This window comes from Embiotoca jacksoni, unplaced genomic scaffold (assembly GCF_022577435.1).
Source record: "Embiotoca jacksoni isolate LCO1_2020_lvr unplaced genomic scaffold, fEmbJac1.0.p SCAF_54, whole genome shotgun sequence".
Classification (NCBI taxonomy): domain Eukaryota; kingdom Metazoa; phylum Chordata; class Actinopteri; family Embiotocidae; genus Embiotoca; species Embiotoca jacksoni.
The window spans coordinates 622,226-638,022 of record NW_027185408.1 but is presented as its reverse complement, the minus strand read 5'-3'; the positions used below and the strand labels follow the sequence as shown (position 1 = coordinate 638,022).

General features: G+C 45.9%; 1 protein-coding gene across 2 annotated transcripts in view; it reads right to left on the bottom strand.

The window, feature by feature from the left end:
• Positions 1 to 2,151: 2,151 nt before the first annotated feature.
• Positions 2,152 to 15,797, bottom strand: part of adgrg6 (adhesion G protein-coupled receptor G6) — a 58,661-nt gene continuing 45,015 nt past the window's right edge. For both annotated transcript variants that reach the window (XM_069172566.1, XM_069172567.1), the window contains 10 exons: positions 15,379 to 15,424; positions 14,916 to 15,022; positions 14,490 to 14,617; positions 13,254 to 13,522; positions 12,670 to 12,772; positions 12,401 to 12,551; positions 12,146 to 12,278; positions 11,203 to 11,304; positions 9,935 to 10,090; positions 2,152 to 3,198 (listed from right to left, as the gene is read on the bottom strand). In XM_069172566.1, the coding sequence (XP_069028667.1) occupies positions 2,987 to 3,198; positions 9,935 to 10,090; positions 11,203 to 11,304; positions 12,146 to 12,278; positions 12,401 to 12,551; positions 12,670 to 12,772; positions 13,254 to 13,522; positions 14,490 to 14,617; positions 14,916 to 15,022; positions 15,379 to 15,424 (1,407 nt within the window). In that variant the 3' untranslated portion in view covers positions 2,152 to 2,986. The remainder of the gene's footprint in view (positions 3,199 to 9,934; positions 10,091 to 11,202; positions 11,305 to 12,145; positions 12,279 to 12,400; positions 12,552 to 12,669; positions 12,773 to 13,253; positions 13,523 to 14,489; positions 14,618 to 14,915; positions 15,023 to 15,378; positions 15,425 to 15,797) is intronic.

Genomic DNA, 15,797 nt, shown 5'->3' with positions numbered 1-15,797 from the left:
AAATGGATGAAGGATCCGTTTCCACCCCTCAGAACTGAGCCTGAACCAGAACCAGTGAGCTGCCAGAGGGGACTCGTCCCGTCTCTCAGTCTCCGCCGTCCGGCTTCAGTCCTGAAGGCTGTTGGCTCGCCGTCGACACGAACGTCCGGCGAGCCAACAGTTGATGAGTCCAAAGAGTCGGACAGATTTCACTACAGATGAGGTGGTTAAACAGACGGACAGAAAACTGTACATTTACAAAATAAATAAAAAGTATATCACACAGTAAATACGGCTACAAAGCTTCTGGAAGATACGAAGATATGAAGATATGAAGATATGAAGCGACAAACAAGACAGAATCCAGACGGAGCGACGCGGGTACGATCTGCACGACGAACAACATTCGGTCCCTTTGAACCGGATGGTTCGATAAATATCCTCCATCAAATTAACACGAGTTATGCAGCTGTAAAACTGGAGGACGAACTTGATCTGTGAATCAAAGACGGCAGTTAAAGTCCACCACCGAGATCTGAACTTTATCCGATCATGTTGTTTGGTTGGGTTTAAATCGAGACTTTCAACAAGTTTTTTTTTAAACTAACACAACTAAAACTTCACAAAAAAAAGTAAATATTATTTCTGGGTCAGTCTAATAAATTTACTTGGAACTTATTAGAAACTAATGCACTCATGAAATAAAGCGTCGCACACAACCGTTCTCACAAAGGCTTCAAAAACACTCCGGAAACCAAAACTGCGGCCAAATAAAAATTTCTGACGAGTCCAAACACGACTCCCGCAGTGCATTTGAACAATTTCTGTCATATAGTAACCAACTATTTTGATGGTGTCCACGATACAAAGGCTGCTGGATGAATCAATAAAAGACAACTGTCAAACTGCAGCCTTTGATGTGCCAGTAAACTTGATTGCCGATGACTCAGCGTTCTTTGTTACAAATTAGAGGAAACTTGTGTTTACTTGTCAATTAGGATTTGGACTTTCTCGCCGTGATTGGAAAGTCTTATGTGAGGAGACGTTCGCGTGCAGAAGAATCGTGTTATTGTCTGAAGATGTTTTCTGGTTCCAAACGGACAGAAAAGGGTTAATTGAGCAGCAGCGTATCGAGTGTCGCTGTGCATCGGTTGTTGTTGACCGGCGGGCTGGAAGCCTCCGAAAGACGCAGGAAGTGACTTTGATGGCTGTTAAATGAAATCAAATGTAGAACTGCTGCGATGGACCGTGATGCAGTGATGGAAACACGACGCTGGTGTTTTTTGTCTTTGATAAATGATGAAATACAAGTCTCGGTCGCAGACTCACAAGTTTAAATTGAATTAAAGGGCCAGTTCACCCAGATCACAGAAATAATCCAGATTCTCTCCAGATTTGTGGACTCGAGTTTGAAAATTTTCTTTTTATTGGTGCTGATATTTTTTTTAAAATCTTTCAATATGTGCAGTTTTTCTGGTGGTGCCAAAATAACGTTAAAGATCTCCAGATACGATGATGTCATCCGTCCACAGACAGGCTCCACCGGGGGAACTCCCACCCAGAGGTCTGCACAATACGAAATCCTTTTCATCTTCATTATATTTGGGTGATGACGGGAAACGATTGATTGTTGCCGTGATTTGGATGAACTGAGCTTTCAGCGGAGTTTCCTCACGCTCGGATATCAGAGATATCGGTTTGAGATATCGACTTTGCTCTTCACGATAATAAACTTTATAATGGCGTGTGAATGTGTTAAATTGATCGACTGGCCGGCGCCTCTTTCCTGACGAAGGACCGTTTCCTGTTCCTAAAATTGGGGCGCCAGTTCGGGGCGTTACAGATTGTTTGGGTTTGTACGTACAGTCGCAGCGAACCTTCCACGACTCCAAGAAGGCACAAACGAAAGCAGATATTAACACTATAGATTACGGCACATGGACTAGATAGATGAAATATTTACACAGGATATGGCTCCAAACACACAAACATGCACAAACGACCAGTTTTAACAAACATCACAGTATTAAAAAAAAAAACACCAAAACAAAACAGCCTACTTTTTCCCTTTTCTTTTTCCAAGCTGACCGTTTTTTTCTTTTTTCTTGACCACCTTCCCACCTTGTGTCGACACCTTCCCCCCCCCCCCCCCCCCCCTCCCCCTCCGCTCCCCTTTCATTTCCTCTCGGTTGCACAGTCTGCCAGCCAGGTCAGCCGATACTGGGATTTGATATGATACAGTAGAATCGCATCTGCGTCTCTTGACCACCCCGTGAGCTCTCCAACGCGCCTCATCGACTCGATCGTCCGCGGCGAGTTCTCAGGCTGAACATTTTTTGGGCAGGTTTTAATTTTTTCACACCATGCAAAGCGCTACGTAGCTGTTGATGCATCTTCGCTGCAATAATCCTGTCATGTGCTGCGTTTCGGCTCCTCGTGAATTCCAAAGACGCAAAAATCTTGGACTCTTTCTCATCCTCCGATTAAAATCACAGTAAAAAAACGAAGCTCCCGCCACAGCTATGTGCGCGAACAATGAACACATGAAATTTTAACGGCTTTTCCAAAGTTCTGGGAGCAACCGAGGATGACGGGGGAGGAGGAGGAGGAGGAGGAGGCAGGCGCTCTAAGTGCGAGGACAAACACGTGTTCTTGAACGCGTCTTGAGGCTGGGGCTGGAACAGAAACCCTCCACTCTGAACGAAGCTGGCAAAGGTCATAGAAAACACTCGGAGAAGCTCCAGGAATGTCGGAGGACGTTGAGGACGGTCCAAAGAGACACCGGGATTCTTCAAATGTCTGACAGCGACGGTCGTTTGAGAGTTGCAGGATGTCGGGAGTTTTTCCAGGACAGAAGAGTTCCCGACTGTTTGGCGGCCGGTCGAGAGCGAAAAACTCCAGTTCCAGTGTTGCACCTCTAACAGAAGCTGTCAGGGAGGACGTGGAGAAACAGTTTGGAGAAGAACGCGGGCGGCGGCGGAAAGCTTCCGGAGAACGGAGGGCAGATCTAGAACCTGGTGCTGTGGGCGAAGCTGTCGGACATGATGATGTTCTTGTAGAAGTTGTCGGAGCGCGTGGAGCAGTAACCTTTCACCTTGTCGATCATCTGGCTGACGGGGAGGATGGAGGACGAGGAGGAAGAGGAGTTGGGATCCGCCTCCGAGGAGGAGGACGAGGAGGAGATGCACTTGGGGCCGGCCGGGGTGGAGAAACATTTATCTGCAAAGAAGGACGAGAACACGGCGGAGTTACGACCTGATGGTGGAACAATCATTACAATCATGACTCAAAGGGACAGTTGGGCGTGTTTGAGGGGGTCGGACGAGCTCATTATCCAGTCGGTGCAGACAGTTCCTCCGGGAGTTTGCTGAGTTTTTTGTGACTGTTGCGATTCAAATTTTTTGATTTTGGGGCGGAAAAATTGCGATGTAATTTTATGGAGTTGCAGGAATTTTAAAAAAGGGCTAAATTGAGAAAGATTTAAAAAAATTTTTTTTTTTTAAGCACTACCTGATAAAGGTAAAAATATAGAAATATTTTAGTTCTAATCTTTTTTGATTTATTTATTGAAAAAACATGGGGCTAAAAGTCCTAAATCATAAAAGCTGCGTACGTTTCCAGAACAGAGCGTCTGTGACTGGAATATAGAAACAAGGACGACATCAGCTGTCAAAATAAGAGCTTTAGATGCTGTTTAATTCATGTTCATTCAACACATAGACAAATGAAACAAACAAAGACACGTCTCTTAATACTTGACGTGCATAAAATTATTTTAGCATACATATGTAATCACTTCCTTTGATAATAAGCATTGCATTCGAAACTTTTATTGTGAAAGACACATTTCCCGCAAATTTCCCTTGAATTTTATTTGGTGATGAAAACAGGAGCAGAGCCTTTCTGATCGTAGATGAGGAGTTATTTTAGTTAATAAAGCAAGTTTTGTCTGTGCAGCTTCCGCTGACGACATGTTTTGCAGAAAGATTGCAGGAATACAAAAAACTAAATTGCCAGCTCACGCAAATATTGCAGATTTTGCTTGAATTTGCGTTAATTCTTGCGATCGCAGTTCCGGGTTAGCAACTAAACGTATTTCAAAAGCCTCAAAATCTTCATCAGTGTGAGAGTACGGTATAATTAGAACATTTTCAACGCTTTTCTTCGTTGGTTTGTTTCGATGGCCAAAATACGTTTCGTTGCCGACGCCGGTTGCAGCAACGCGTCGCTTCTTCAAACTCGAGACACGCCGACCTCCATCTCCTGCAGGTAAAACGCAGACTGTGCATAAGTAACTCCTAAAACCCCACTTCAAACAAACCAAACTATCCCTTTAACTCTTAAGTATTAGTATTATTACAACTTTAAACTCTGTCAGACTGAATTTTACTGATTTGCTTAAAACGGTGTTTTAGGATCCGTTTTATGAGGAATTCGTGACTTCACAGCAAGAAAAACACAACAGGGTTTAAATTACGTGGTTAAATATGCACGGCGTATATTTTAAATCAACTCAGCTGAGAAAGTAAAGCAAGGACAGGAATGTGAGTGAGGTGATGATGTCCAAGAGAAACAGAACGTATATGAGCCGAGATGTGCAGCGATATCTGGCACCACCCAAAAAAATGCTCCTGACGGCCCCGAGCCAAAAGTATTATATCAATATGATATCTGGGAAAACATGAGAAATGACGCCTTAAATCTGATACACACAAGAATATATGACCTTAAGAAGACCTCTGTTCATGTGACGAGTCGGACGACAGAAAACCAACACCTACAACCGAAGAGATCCGGTGAGGACCGGGAAGAGCAGAAGAACATCGCTGAGGAGGAGGATGGAGGGAGGAAGGTGGAGGAGGTGATGAGGCCAAACATAAGGTCGCGCAGGCGCCGCTAACCCACCGCGAATACCCACGAAGGTCCCTCATCGAGTCTTCAGGTCACAGACGGAGAGCACTTACCTCCAACGCCCCCGAGAGCTCTGCTGCTACCATCGAAAGTCAAAAACAAAAACACTGCAGAGGTGAAACCAGCTCGGGACGTCCCGTGACTGCTAAAACGTCAAAGGTCATTCAGCGGCGAGTCGTTGGACGGTCTGACTTAGATCTGAGAGAAAACGCTACACACCAGGACAGCCTTAACGAGCGCCGCAGCCTTTGGTTCTCTCTTTACCGCCGACTTCCAGCAGAACAACTGGCATCTCTCTCGCCGAGCAACCTGCTTGTTGTCTGGAGTTTTTCTGCGGTTTTATTTTTCTCGTCCAACGGGACCTTCTTCATTCCCAGAACGTTGCAATTTCGAAGGCTTTTTACGAGTCAACAGATAGAAGAACCGAGTGAAGCCGCGCTGGCTCGGGCAACGGCGTCACAACCGAAGACTCATTTCTGTTTGGGTTCGTGTTTTCACCTCGATCAGGACGACGAGCTCGACGAGTTCAGTCGGGGACATGTTTAGTCCGAACTTCAGACAACAGGATGGGAATAACTCCTGTGTAACCGAGTCATTAAGTCTGGAATATGATATCGACATCGGGCGCCATGGCAACGGGGTTCTTCAACACGACTACACGATCACACATTTCGAGTCTGACTCTGAGGGACGAAAACACGAGTTTACCCATAAGCTCAGAGCAATGTTGTTCTTCTACTATATTTACACTAGCATTAGTGTTAGCTAAAGTTAGCCACCACGCTAATGTTTTTTTCTACTATGTTGGGCAGACGTGCCAAAGTCGATGCTAATAATGTGAGAACATCTGGAAATGTTCATCCGTTTGAAATATTTGTCTGCAACATTCAGAGTCTCTGAAGAGTTTCTTCAAACATAATGATTACTTCGAGAGTCTTCACAGGCGTTGAAACAATAATTTTGTCAAGTTGTTAAAAATGTCATTATGAATTAATACTCGTGTCGTTACAGTGAAATTCTTTCTAACTCCAGTCATGTCTTGTTGGGCTGACACTAGCAGCCCTACGAGTTTTACATTTCGTGGAAAATGGGCCAAACCAGCCAAGCAGAATGTAGTTTCCAACGCGGGCCAAATTAAACCCGCGGTGTCAGCGTTACGGAGCGGGACGACGTTCAGCTCCAGTCTGATTCCTGCTCTTCAGCCAAAGTGTTCGTTGGCACGCGGCGGGAGCTCTTCGTCAGCCGCGCTGTCGGTGCCTAATTAAACAGAGCGGGAGTCAAGCTGGCGTTTGGCCTCGCGCGGCGTACAGAGTCCCGGCATCTCTTCCAACCGGTGTCGCTAGGCAACAAGAAATGTTTTCCTGCTGGCACGAGCCGCAGTCACGATTCCCCCCCGATCCGCAGCTGATGTACCCGCCAGGCCTCATGCAGGAACGCTGCACCGGGTCCTGTTCACATTTGTTGACCCCGATGTTTGTTTTTCTGTTCCTGCGTCGTCCCTGAAGATTCACCCTGGACTTCACACCGCAGTGCGCTTCGGGACAAGATGGAGCTCAGAGGGACGTCGGGTCGAAGCGGCGTCCCTCCTCGGGGACGGCCAGGTCAGTCTCCAGTCACGAGCTGTGCGCTGAAGAGCTTCTGTGACCTCGAACATCTGGAAACTATGAGGTGAGAACCGAGATGTTGTTGCCTCAGAGAGATTACGATCATATCGAAGGTAAAAATACTGGAAAATACTTCCTTTTTAATTTTGTTGTGCAGAAGATACGTACAAAAAGTAGTCACAGCGACACTTTGTAATATTAATGCTATCACGAGACGACGTTTTTTAAGGACACCGGAGAGCCTTTTAATGGAGCAGGTAGCAGCACCAGCTGGTGAGGTCGAAGTCGTTTACACCGCTGGAGTCCAGGTGACGTACCGCCAATAAAGCTGGCTTCTAATCAGGACAGACGTTTTCATAACTTCTTTTATTGGGACACAAAAACGGTGAAAAACAAACCAGACTGCTAACAGGAGGTCAGAAAAATATACGTGGTTAAACTAGAACGGACACTTTTACAGTTTAGTAGGACATCAACAACAGTCTCTACTTCTTTACATCCTACGGCTGGTCGTGCCGACGGACGTTTCCTCCCCGTCGGATCCATCTGGAAACGCTAACGTGTTTGGAAAAGCTCCTCTCAGCTGCCGCGGACGCTCCGCTCAGCTCGCCCACATGTTCGGTGTTTGGCCGAGCTGCGTGACTGCCGGGGTGATGGCTGAGTAACAACGTAAGGAGTGACAGGGGAAGGAACCGCCAGCTTTTGGCCGAGTCTGATGAGACAACAAGAAACGTGGAACCGATTATTTGCTGCAGCCTTCGCGCTGAATTCTGGCCGGTCGCGTTGCATTTCAACACGTCGGAGCTCAGATCCTTCGTCCAACCAGACAAAAGGTTTCGGACTCAAAAAGAGCTCAAAGTTCCGTCAACGTTAACCTGAGACACCAAATTCTCGCGTCCGTCTCACGTTGGTTCGTGAACGTTATGAAGCCTCCAGTTCAGATTCTGTACTTTCATATACGTACTAAACCTTTCTTTACATTCACACTTTTAACTGTCTGAACTAAAAGTATAAAAACACACACACACACCGAAACACATCGGTGACACAACCGGTGCAACACAAACCCCCGAAGTATGCGTGTGGTCCGCACGCTGAAGCACACGACTTCACCGCGGCAACCGCCGGCCGTGATTTACGGCGACATCCGGCATCAGTCACGAGCACGTGTTTCACCCCGAGAGGCTTCGACAGGAACACTCACGTTTTAAGAGACGACACTCACGACTAACCGAGCGCTACATCCCGAGACAGATTACGAAAGCTGCAAACAGAGTGGCAGCTTTCTGTCTTCAGGCCGGCGGAATTAGTTCGCTGGATTAACGACATGTTGGAAACGAGGTTTTGTCGACTGTATTTAACTTTTCACTTCGATTTCTGCTGCTACTTTATTACTGAGAGTTTAATTAGGTCAGAAAAGCAGCAGAAGTCATATGTCATCTTTTTTTTACTCCACAATGAACACGAGCTTTCCGAGCTGAACCAAGTGCTTTTTGTTTTGGTTGCTGAAACCACAGAGAGTCTGACAGCAGTGGAAAAATGTTGGCAGTGAAAGTGTTGTGGTTGTGAACAGGATGAAATTTCAGGCTATTATGTTGAAGAAAGCCGCAAAAACCTCTTTGTTTTACTCTAAAATTGGTGGAATGAGTCCTCACTGGCCAGTGATTTAATATAATAAAAAAAAGAAAAGAAAATTCTGTTATTGGCCTGTGATGAATTTGAAAGAAACGATATAATTTTATTTGTTCCAATTCTTAATAATTCTTCGATTTGTCCAGCTGCGAAGGATTTTGTTCCTCTTCTGTGTTGAGTTTGGTTTTCGTGCGGCGCTGATATACTTCCCCGTCTCTCAAACACACTAACAATATTTACTGTTGGTCAGATATCTCAGATTAACAACAGAATGAAAACACCTGTTGCAGCTGCACAGACCCGGTTTACAGTTCATCTACATTCAACTGCAGGTTTCGGTTTCAATTTTTCCGTCGTTTCTTTTCGGTCAATTCGAGTTCTCACTAATCGGTCACAGGAAGCTCGTCGTCGGATCACCGAGCTCCGTCGGATCGTTTCCAAGAGAAGCGATCGGTCAGTCGGCGGAGCTTGCAGCATCAGTTACCATGGCGATGAATCCCCGGGAAAGAAGTGAAGCGGCTTCGTAGTCCTGAAAACCTGTTCGACCTCGACGGGTCTATCAGGTCTCTTTTTAAACCAAATAACTTCTGCAGGTCGAGTTCGAGCAGGTTTACTGGGCTTTGTTTTTCTAATTAAATGACATTGGACTGAACTGTTTCCAAAGCTTTTTCATCTCTGAAAAAAACAAAGACGAAAGACAAAATTCGTACAAAAGTACGCCGTAAATATTGACGGCTCTGGGGAAACGTGAGACCGGCCGGCTGCGGAATGATTAATCGTATTTATTGATCTCATTATTTTCTGTCACAAAAGAACTGCGTCCCACTGATTTCAACGGAGCAGATGTTTAATTTACTAGCGGGAGTTGATGACATCATAATAATAACCGGATTCAAACACAAACATTTGGTGTTAATTTCAAATCAGCGAACCCAAACGGCCGGGAGTTCCTCGGCGTGATGTGAACCTCGGCGTTAGCGCTCATCGGCGATCCAAAACAAACTCATCAAACACGCTGCGGATGTTAGCGGGGGAGGGGATGCAGGGTGCGCTTGTTTCTGCACCCCAGGGCACTCTGGGTGGGTGGGTGGACTTTGAGTTTGAGTATCAGAGAGAGGTTTTGTAAATGGAACCTCGTCCCCACTCAGCGTGTCTTGGGGGGGGGGGCGGGAACAAGACGGCGAGCGCGTGTATGACATCACAGTGATCGGACCAATCACAGCAACACAATTCACGGCGGCTGCTTTCCCAAAACGTCGACCGGCCGCAGTGCAATTTTTTCATCCAATTAAAAGTCGAAAGCGTCGCAGTTTGAACCTCAACGTGCACTTTGACCTCGAGTGTTTTGGGAAAGCGGATCACGTGATGCCGGAAGCAGGAAGTCAAACTCGGCTTTTTTTTTTCAGCTTTTACCTCCGTGGTGTCCTCCGCTCGCTCTCGTTATTGGTTGGAGGAGCTTTCTACACACCAAACACAAGATGATACACCAACGTCACACGGGGAACGGGGATGTGACAGGGGGGGGGGGGGGGGGGGTTTCCATGGCAACAGAGACAGACAAACAAACAAACCTGCAATAATCACAAAACTATAGCTGGGACCTGCGTTTACGTGCCGACTCCGTTCGGTTTCTGATGTTTAAAGGAAAAAAAATAAACAACAGAGTCGGCACATAAACGCGGTTAAAACAAGTTTATTCTTCATCCGTTCATCTGTCAGGAATATAAAAATATAAAGTACGACGTCAGAGCAACAAACATGAAAAAGAATCCCGACTTCCTGCTCGTCGTCAGGTGACGTGGTCTCACCTGTGCTGCTGTGTCGCTTGGTGAAGGGGTTGAGCGTGGCCTTGGCCTTGGAGGTCCAGTTGCCGGTGCTGGAGCCGAAGGAGCTGGAGGACAGAGACTTGCCCAGGTTGTCCGAGCTCACCTTCTTCGTGTTGTTGGTGGCCGTCTTGCTCCAGTCTGCGTCGGAGAAACACACGAGTCAGCTCGCACATCGTTTCCCGCCGGAGGACCGAACTCCTCTACGTTTATCTGACGGAAGCTTTACGGCCGTCGGGGAGAAGTTGTCCAAGTTAATGAAGTTTGAATGAAGTCTTTCAAATCTCCTCTTCAAACACGCTTTCTACCGGAGACATTGTTGATTTTAGTGATCCACTTTTATTTCTTTTATGCTGTAACTGTTTTTATTTGTTTTATGATTTGTGTTATTTGATCAGTGTTTTCAGGCATGTTTTAGATTTAGAGCTTGTTTTGTTTTAATGGCTGATTTTATTTGAAGCAGTGTAAATTAAACATTTTTGTTTTTATTGTCTATTGTTTTTATTATTTACTTTCATAACACATTCCCAGCTGTTTATAACTGTTTAATTTGTGATCTGGAAAAGCAGCAGAAAATAGAAGGATTAGTTCTTTCTTTTTTAAGATTTCTTCCTCATGAGAAAATTCATCTGCAACAGTTTTGATTTTTCTTTATCACAAATCGTACTGAAAAATATATATATATTTTTATGTTGTTTTAAATAGCTAAAAAAGTCTGTCTTCATAAAAAAGGAAATAAACACAACACAACAAACCATTAACTCGCAGCAGGACACAAATTTGTAAATTCAATGAGGACCTGTGTGACGCTGAAATTTGTCCCCCATCACATTCTGGGACCTCGTCTTGCCTAAAACTAACCAACAGAATGGGGGACAGATTTCAGCGTAACTCACTATCGCCCTGTAATGTACAAACAAATTGAATTGAATTCTTACAGATTAAACTTTTAAGTACTTTTAATGTTGCTTTAAAAACCCATGAATGTTACATAAGATGTATTTTAACCAACAATATGATTTGTTTTGGAGGACTCCCGGTCTTTGAGAGACGACTGAACTTGTATCTATTTTTTATTAGCTATAAAGCCCAGGTGACTTAGGTTTTATGTTTTAATAAAGCGTCCTCCTCTTTCTTTTTTTTTTTTTCCAGGGCTGCTGTGGGAACCCGGAGGACTCCCGAGGAGGGATTCAACCTGAGACAAACACACGGGGCAGACAGACGGACGGACGGACGGACGGACGGACAGATACCTGAGTTGTCGGACAGCCTGAAGCGGCCGCAGCAGAGGTATCGCCTCCACTGCTTCTGCACGTTCTCCTTCAGGGCGCAGTGGAAGATGAAGATGAAGAGACCTGAGGGGGGATGAAGAACAGAGGCGGGAAGATGAGGCGTTGCCGTCACAACCAGGGCACAGCTGACCCACATTTTACAAAAGAACTGGGTCAGAAAGACACGGGATCATCACAAGTTTGTGCAGGAATTTTCACTCATCGTTGGGCCTCCATGTCTCATCTGGTTTCCCGACCTCATGACGTCCTCCTTCTCTTCATAGATGAGGTTTAGTTTGTTGTTGTCCAACTGTGACGGATCCACAGACTCTATGTTAAAGTGTTTGTAGCTTCGGGTCTGAAAAATGGTTCTGATCCAGAAGTGTCTCCAGCTGCAATACCAGCGAGCGCCACTAGAGGTCGGCTCCAAAAAACCTCCGGCTCCATAGACTCCCATTCAACTTCTCTCATCAAATCCAAAGTGAATAAAATGTGTCCATCAGTAATCTCGAGACTTCTAAACGGCCGTTCACAAGCCGACGGGTGACGTCACTGCTGGTTGCTGCTTGGTTCCGACCCAAACAGGTCCAGTTCACATCGTCCCCCAGAAGGTTTCCAGATAAAGATCATCCTCGAAACTTGGTAAACCTCGAAGCACCAGACCGTCTCCGTCTGTAGCTGTAAGTTCAGGAGGACACGGTGACCTCGAGAGGTCGGGAAACCAGATGAGACCAAAGTGATGAGACCCATTGAAGAATAAAAATGCCTTCACAGTCACGAACTGGTTTCAACCTGAATCAGCAGGTCACACACCGCCTGTAACTTTAACTCATGTAATCCGAGCATTCGCACTCGAAGGAGCTTTTACAACGAGCGTCGGACCCCCGTGTCTCTCCGAGTCCAGTGAATGAGACGGTTTCTGCACCTTGCAGTGAGTTGAAGATGGCGAACAGGTACATGAAGGCCAGGCTGACGGGACCCCAGGCGAACAGAGCGAAGCCCCACGTCATGCCGAGCAGGAAGGTGAGGCTGATGACGCTGCGCAGGTTTCGTAGAACCTGTCGGACGGAACGGAAGTTAAAACTCGGTTTCAGGACCGTCAGGCTGCCTTCAGAAGAAAAGTCACGGTAAATAATCAAATTCACTGCCGACAACAGAGCGTGATCTGGAGAAGCCGGACCTCCTCTTGCAGCGTGCGGTTGCTCCGTTTGCCGTTGCGTCCGCAGATCTGCAGCATCACCACGATGAACATGGCCACGTTGAGGAGGAACACCAGGCAGAAGTAACCGACGCAGGTGGTGTAGAAGACGATCGAATTCTGGATCCAGCAGCTGCGGAGGAAACACGAGTCCGCTGGTTTCTCACGCCAACACACAGCTGGAGTTCAAGAACTCACTTGACTTTGTCGGGCTGAACGTTGACGTACGACTTCTTTCTGTGGTCACTTACAACTCCGAGGATCCCTCCGCCGACTCTCCTCCGCCGTACTCCTGCAGGCCGTAAGAGTTTTTATCCACCGCGACGACGATCCCCACCAGCACCGCCGGAAGTCCTGGAACCAACACACAGGTTAGCAGAGCAGCTCCCGGGTGCTCCTCTCTGGACTCTGCGGTCCGGTTCACACCGGACATTAACACCCGGCTGATCACAGCAGAGATCCCATCTCCACGCTGGGAGGTAGTCTGAGACGCAGACATCCAAATTCTTTTAGGAGTGTGAATAATCAAATAATATCCAATATGTTAAACTCAGTCTCAAACCAGTCTTAAAAATAGTCTTAAAACCAATTACCATTCTGTAAGCGTGATTCTATGAATATGCAAATAGTCCCCGCCCCTAACTGCACCCCCACCACTCGTCTGCAGCTCGATGATAGAGAAAGCCACGCCCCCTCCAAGTTGACAGGATTGGTTCCTTAGGTCTGTGATGTATGAAGCCCCGGCTGTCTGAATCTGTCAGAATTTAATTTAATTCCATCAACAAAACAAGATAAAATGACATTATGTCATAATTAAAGCCAATCAGGGACTCACCCCATCCCACTACGCAGAACTTCAGGATGTATCTGCGGATGTAGGTGTTGAAGACTTTGACCAGAGCGATGTACATGTGGATGGACTCCAGGCCCATCCAGGTGAAGGACGTCAGCAGGAAGTAGTGCAGGAAGACGGCGACGGACAAGCACAGCCAATCGGTTTCCAGACTGGCCAGCCAGCCGTCCAACAGGAACACCATGTTGAGGAAGAGCAGGGACGTGCTGAGGTTCATCAGGATCTTCGACGGGTAATCCCGCCGCAGCTTTCTGGCAGAAGCGGACCGAAAACAAAGAAAGCGGTTTGAGAAACTCGGTTTTGACGACAGCTTCATTTGCTGCGGTTTGTTTTTCAGTCCTGCGTCCAAACTCCCAAACAGCTGTCGCTCACATTTCCTGTCCAAAAGCGTCTCGCTATGCGGCCGCTGACGGTTTCTCATGTTTCTCACACTTTGCCTGCTCCAGGGGTTTCACAGTTCAAAGGCTCTCAGACAGAAGTCGAATAAAGACAATCATCTGTCTATAAATTCAAATATTTATCCATCTATTGAGGACGAGGAGAAGAGTTGGACCTGAAAGGACCTGAAACTGGAGCAGGAACATCCGATTTTTGGGGAACAGAAAATGTTCAACACGCATGCTTTACAGCCAAGTGTTCCTGAGCCCATGCAATGATTTCCACGGATTCTTTTCCTGCACTGTGAGCAGTGCGTGTGTTTTCATGTTGGAGAAGCCTGTTGCCATGGCGCCACAGTTCAGGTGGTTTTCTCTCAGAAGGTCCCGGTGGAACTCCGTGTTGACAGTCTGACTCTGGGGGACGAATTCACGGTGACACAAAGAAAGCCCACCTGGTGTCTCCTGAACCTGACGCACCTTCTTCGATCTCAGACGGTGAAGCGCCGCCTCCCTTCGAAACGTGAACGTCACTTAGAAACACCAACCCAGCCCTGATTATGTCGTGGAAATCACTGCATGGGCTCAGAAACACTTCTGTGGCGCGAGCGGATGTGTTGAACATTTTGTGTTCCCCAAAAATCAGCTGTTTCTCTGCTCCATGATCGACCCATTATTACACCTCATGGGAGGATCAACATCAGGACATGTTTTCCTGCTTCAAACCGTGACTCAAAATCAGAAAACTGTTGGAAAATGTTGGATTTTTTTTCTCTTTGATATAAATCACCAGCTGAGAGTCACCTGGCGGGAGAGTCATCGAACACTGAACTACCGAACTCACTCGAAGGCGATGTAAGTGAGCAGCGTGGCGGCGGAGAAGATGGCGGAGACGCCGCAGCCAATGTAGGTGATGAAGGTCAGGATCTTGTTGTTCTTGGGATCGATGTGGGGAGAAACTCCGGAAATGTCCTGCAGAGGAACACCGGGAACAAAAGAGGACGCGAACTCAACTAAATACACGAGAAACAAAGAACCCCATTCATGACCGGCGTTTTAACTTTGTGGAAAAAAACTAAACACACACTAATTTAAATCCGACGTGTGGCGGCCACATGATGCAGCTTTAAGACGGAACTGGGAGTCCAAACAAACAGAATTCATTAAAAAGTTCATTAAATGCATCAGCGGTTTTAATAATGATTTAACCTGAACAGCTCTGAAGTTTTAATTAAATTTTCACACACACACACACACACAGCGGTCTCACCATGAGGATGCCGAAGTGTGTGAGGTGGTCACAGAGGCAGATGGTTTTGTTGCTGCTGGACTCTTCAGACGCTCTGCAGCCGTCTGCGTTCCAGCCTCCAGCTCCACCTGGTGGCAGCACAGAGGCGTTACATCAGGAAGCACTGATCTTATTCAGGCTGGAATAAAAGGTTCAGAGTTTACGTTTAATTTTCCACGACCACGTTATTGTTTTTTTTTTTGTTGACCTGAAAGTATTTTATTTGTTTTACAAAGAACTCCTGCTGGTTCTGAAAAAGTTTCTTTGAACTTCCTCCGAGAGAAGCTGCAGTAAAACGTTAAATGTATTCTTAGATGTGCCAACATGAGTTCATGCACAGACTTAAACCTGCAGCAGGATCCCGCCGGATGAAACCTTTTTATCAGAGCTCCTCACGTAAATCGTTCGAGGTGAAACGGCTCCCCCTGCAGGTCGGAGGACTTACTGTTCATGCTGAAGTCCCAGAACATGCAGACTGGATTCAGAGAGGGCTGAAAGGAAAGAAGAAACATCCAACAGTTCATTTCAAAATAAAAGATTCTCCTCACTCTGTAAATCAGGTCTAACTTTAGAAATATTTAAATTCAAACACAAACCGACTCGTCACCTGAAAAATATCAAAAAAGTTCTGAATGTTATTTTGTTCTTAAATTGAACTTCTGAACATTTCAGCTGTTTCTCTCCACGCTGCAAATAAAATGTGAAATAAAACAAGAAAGAAATGTAAAAGAAAATAAATATTAAAGTAAACAACTTAAATGTTTAGAAAAACAAAATATAAATTGAGAATTATTTTTAAAAACGAGATAAATTATTGAAAGACAAAAATATTATACAAATAATTTTCAAAAATCTAAATGTTAA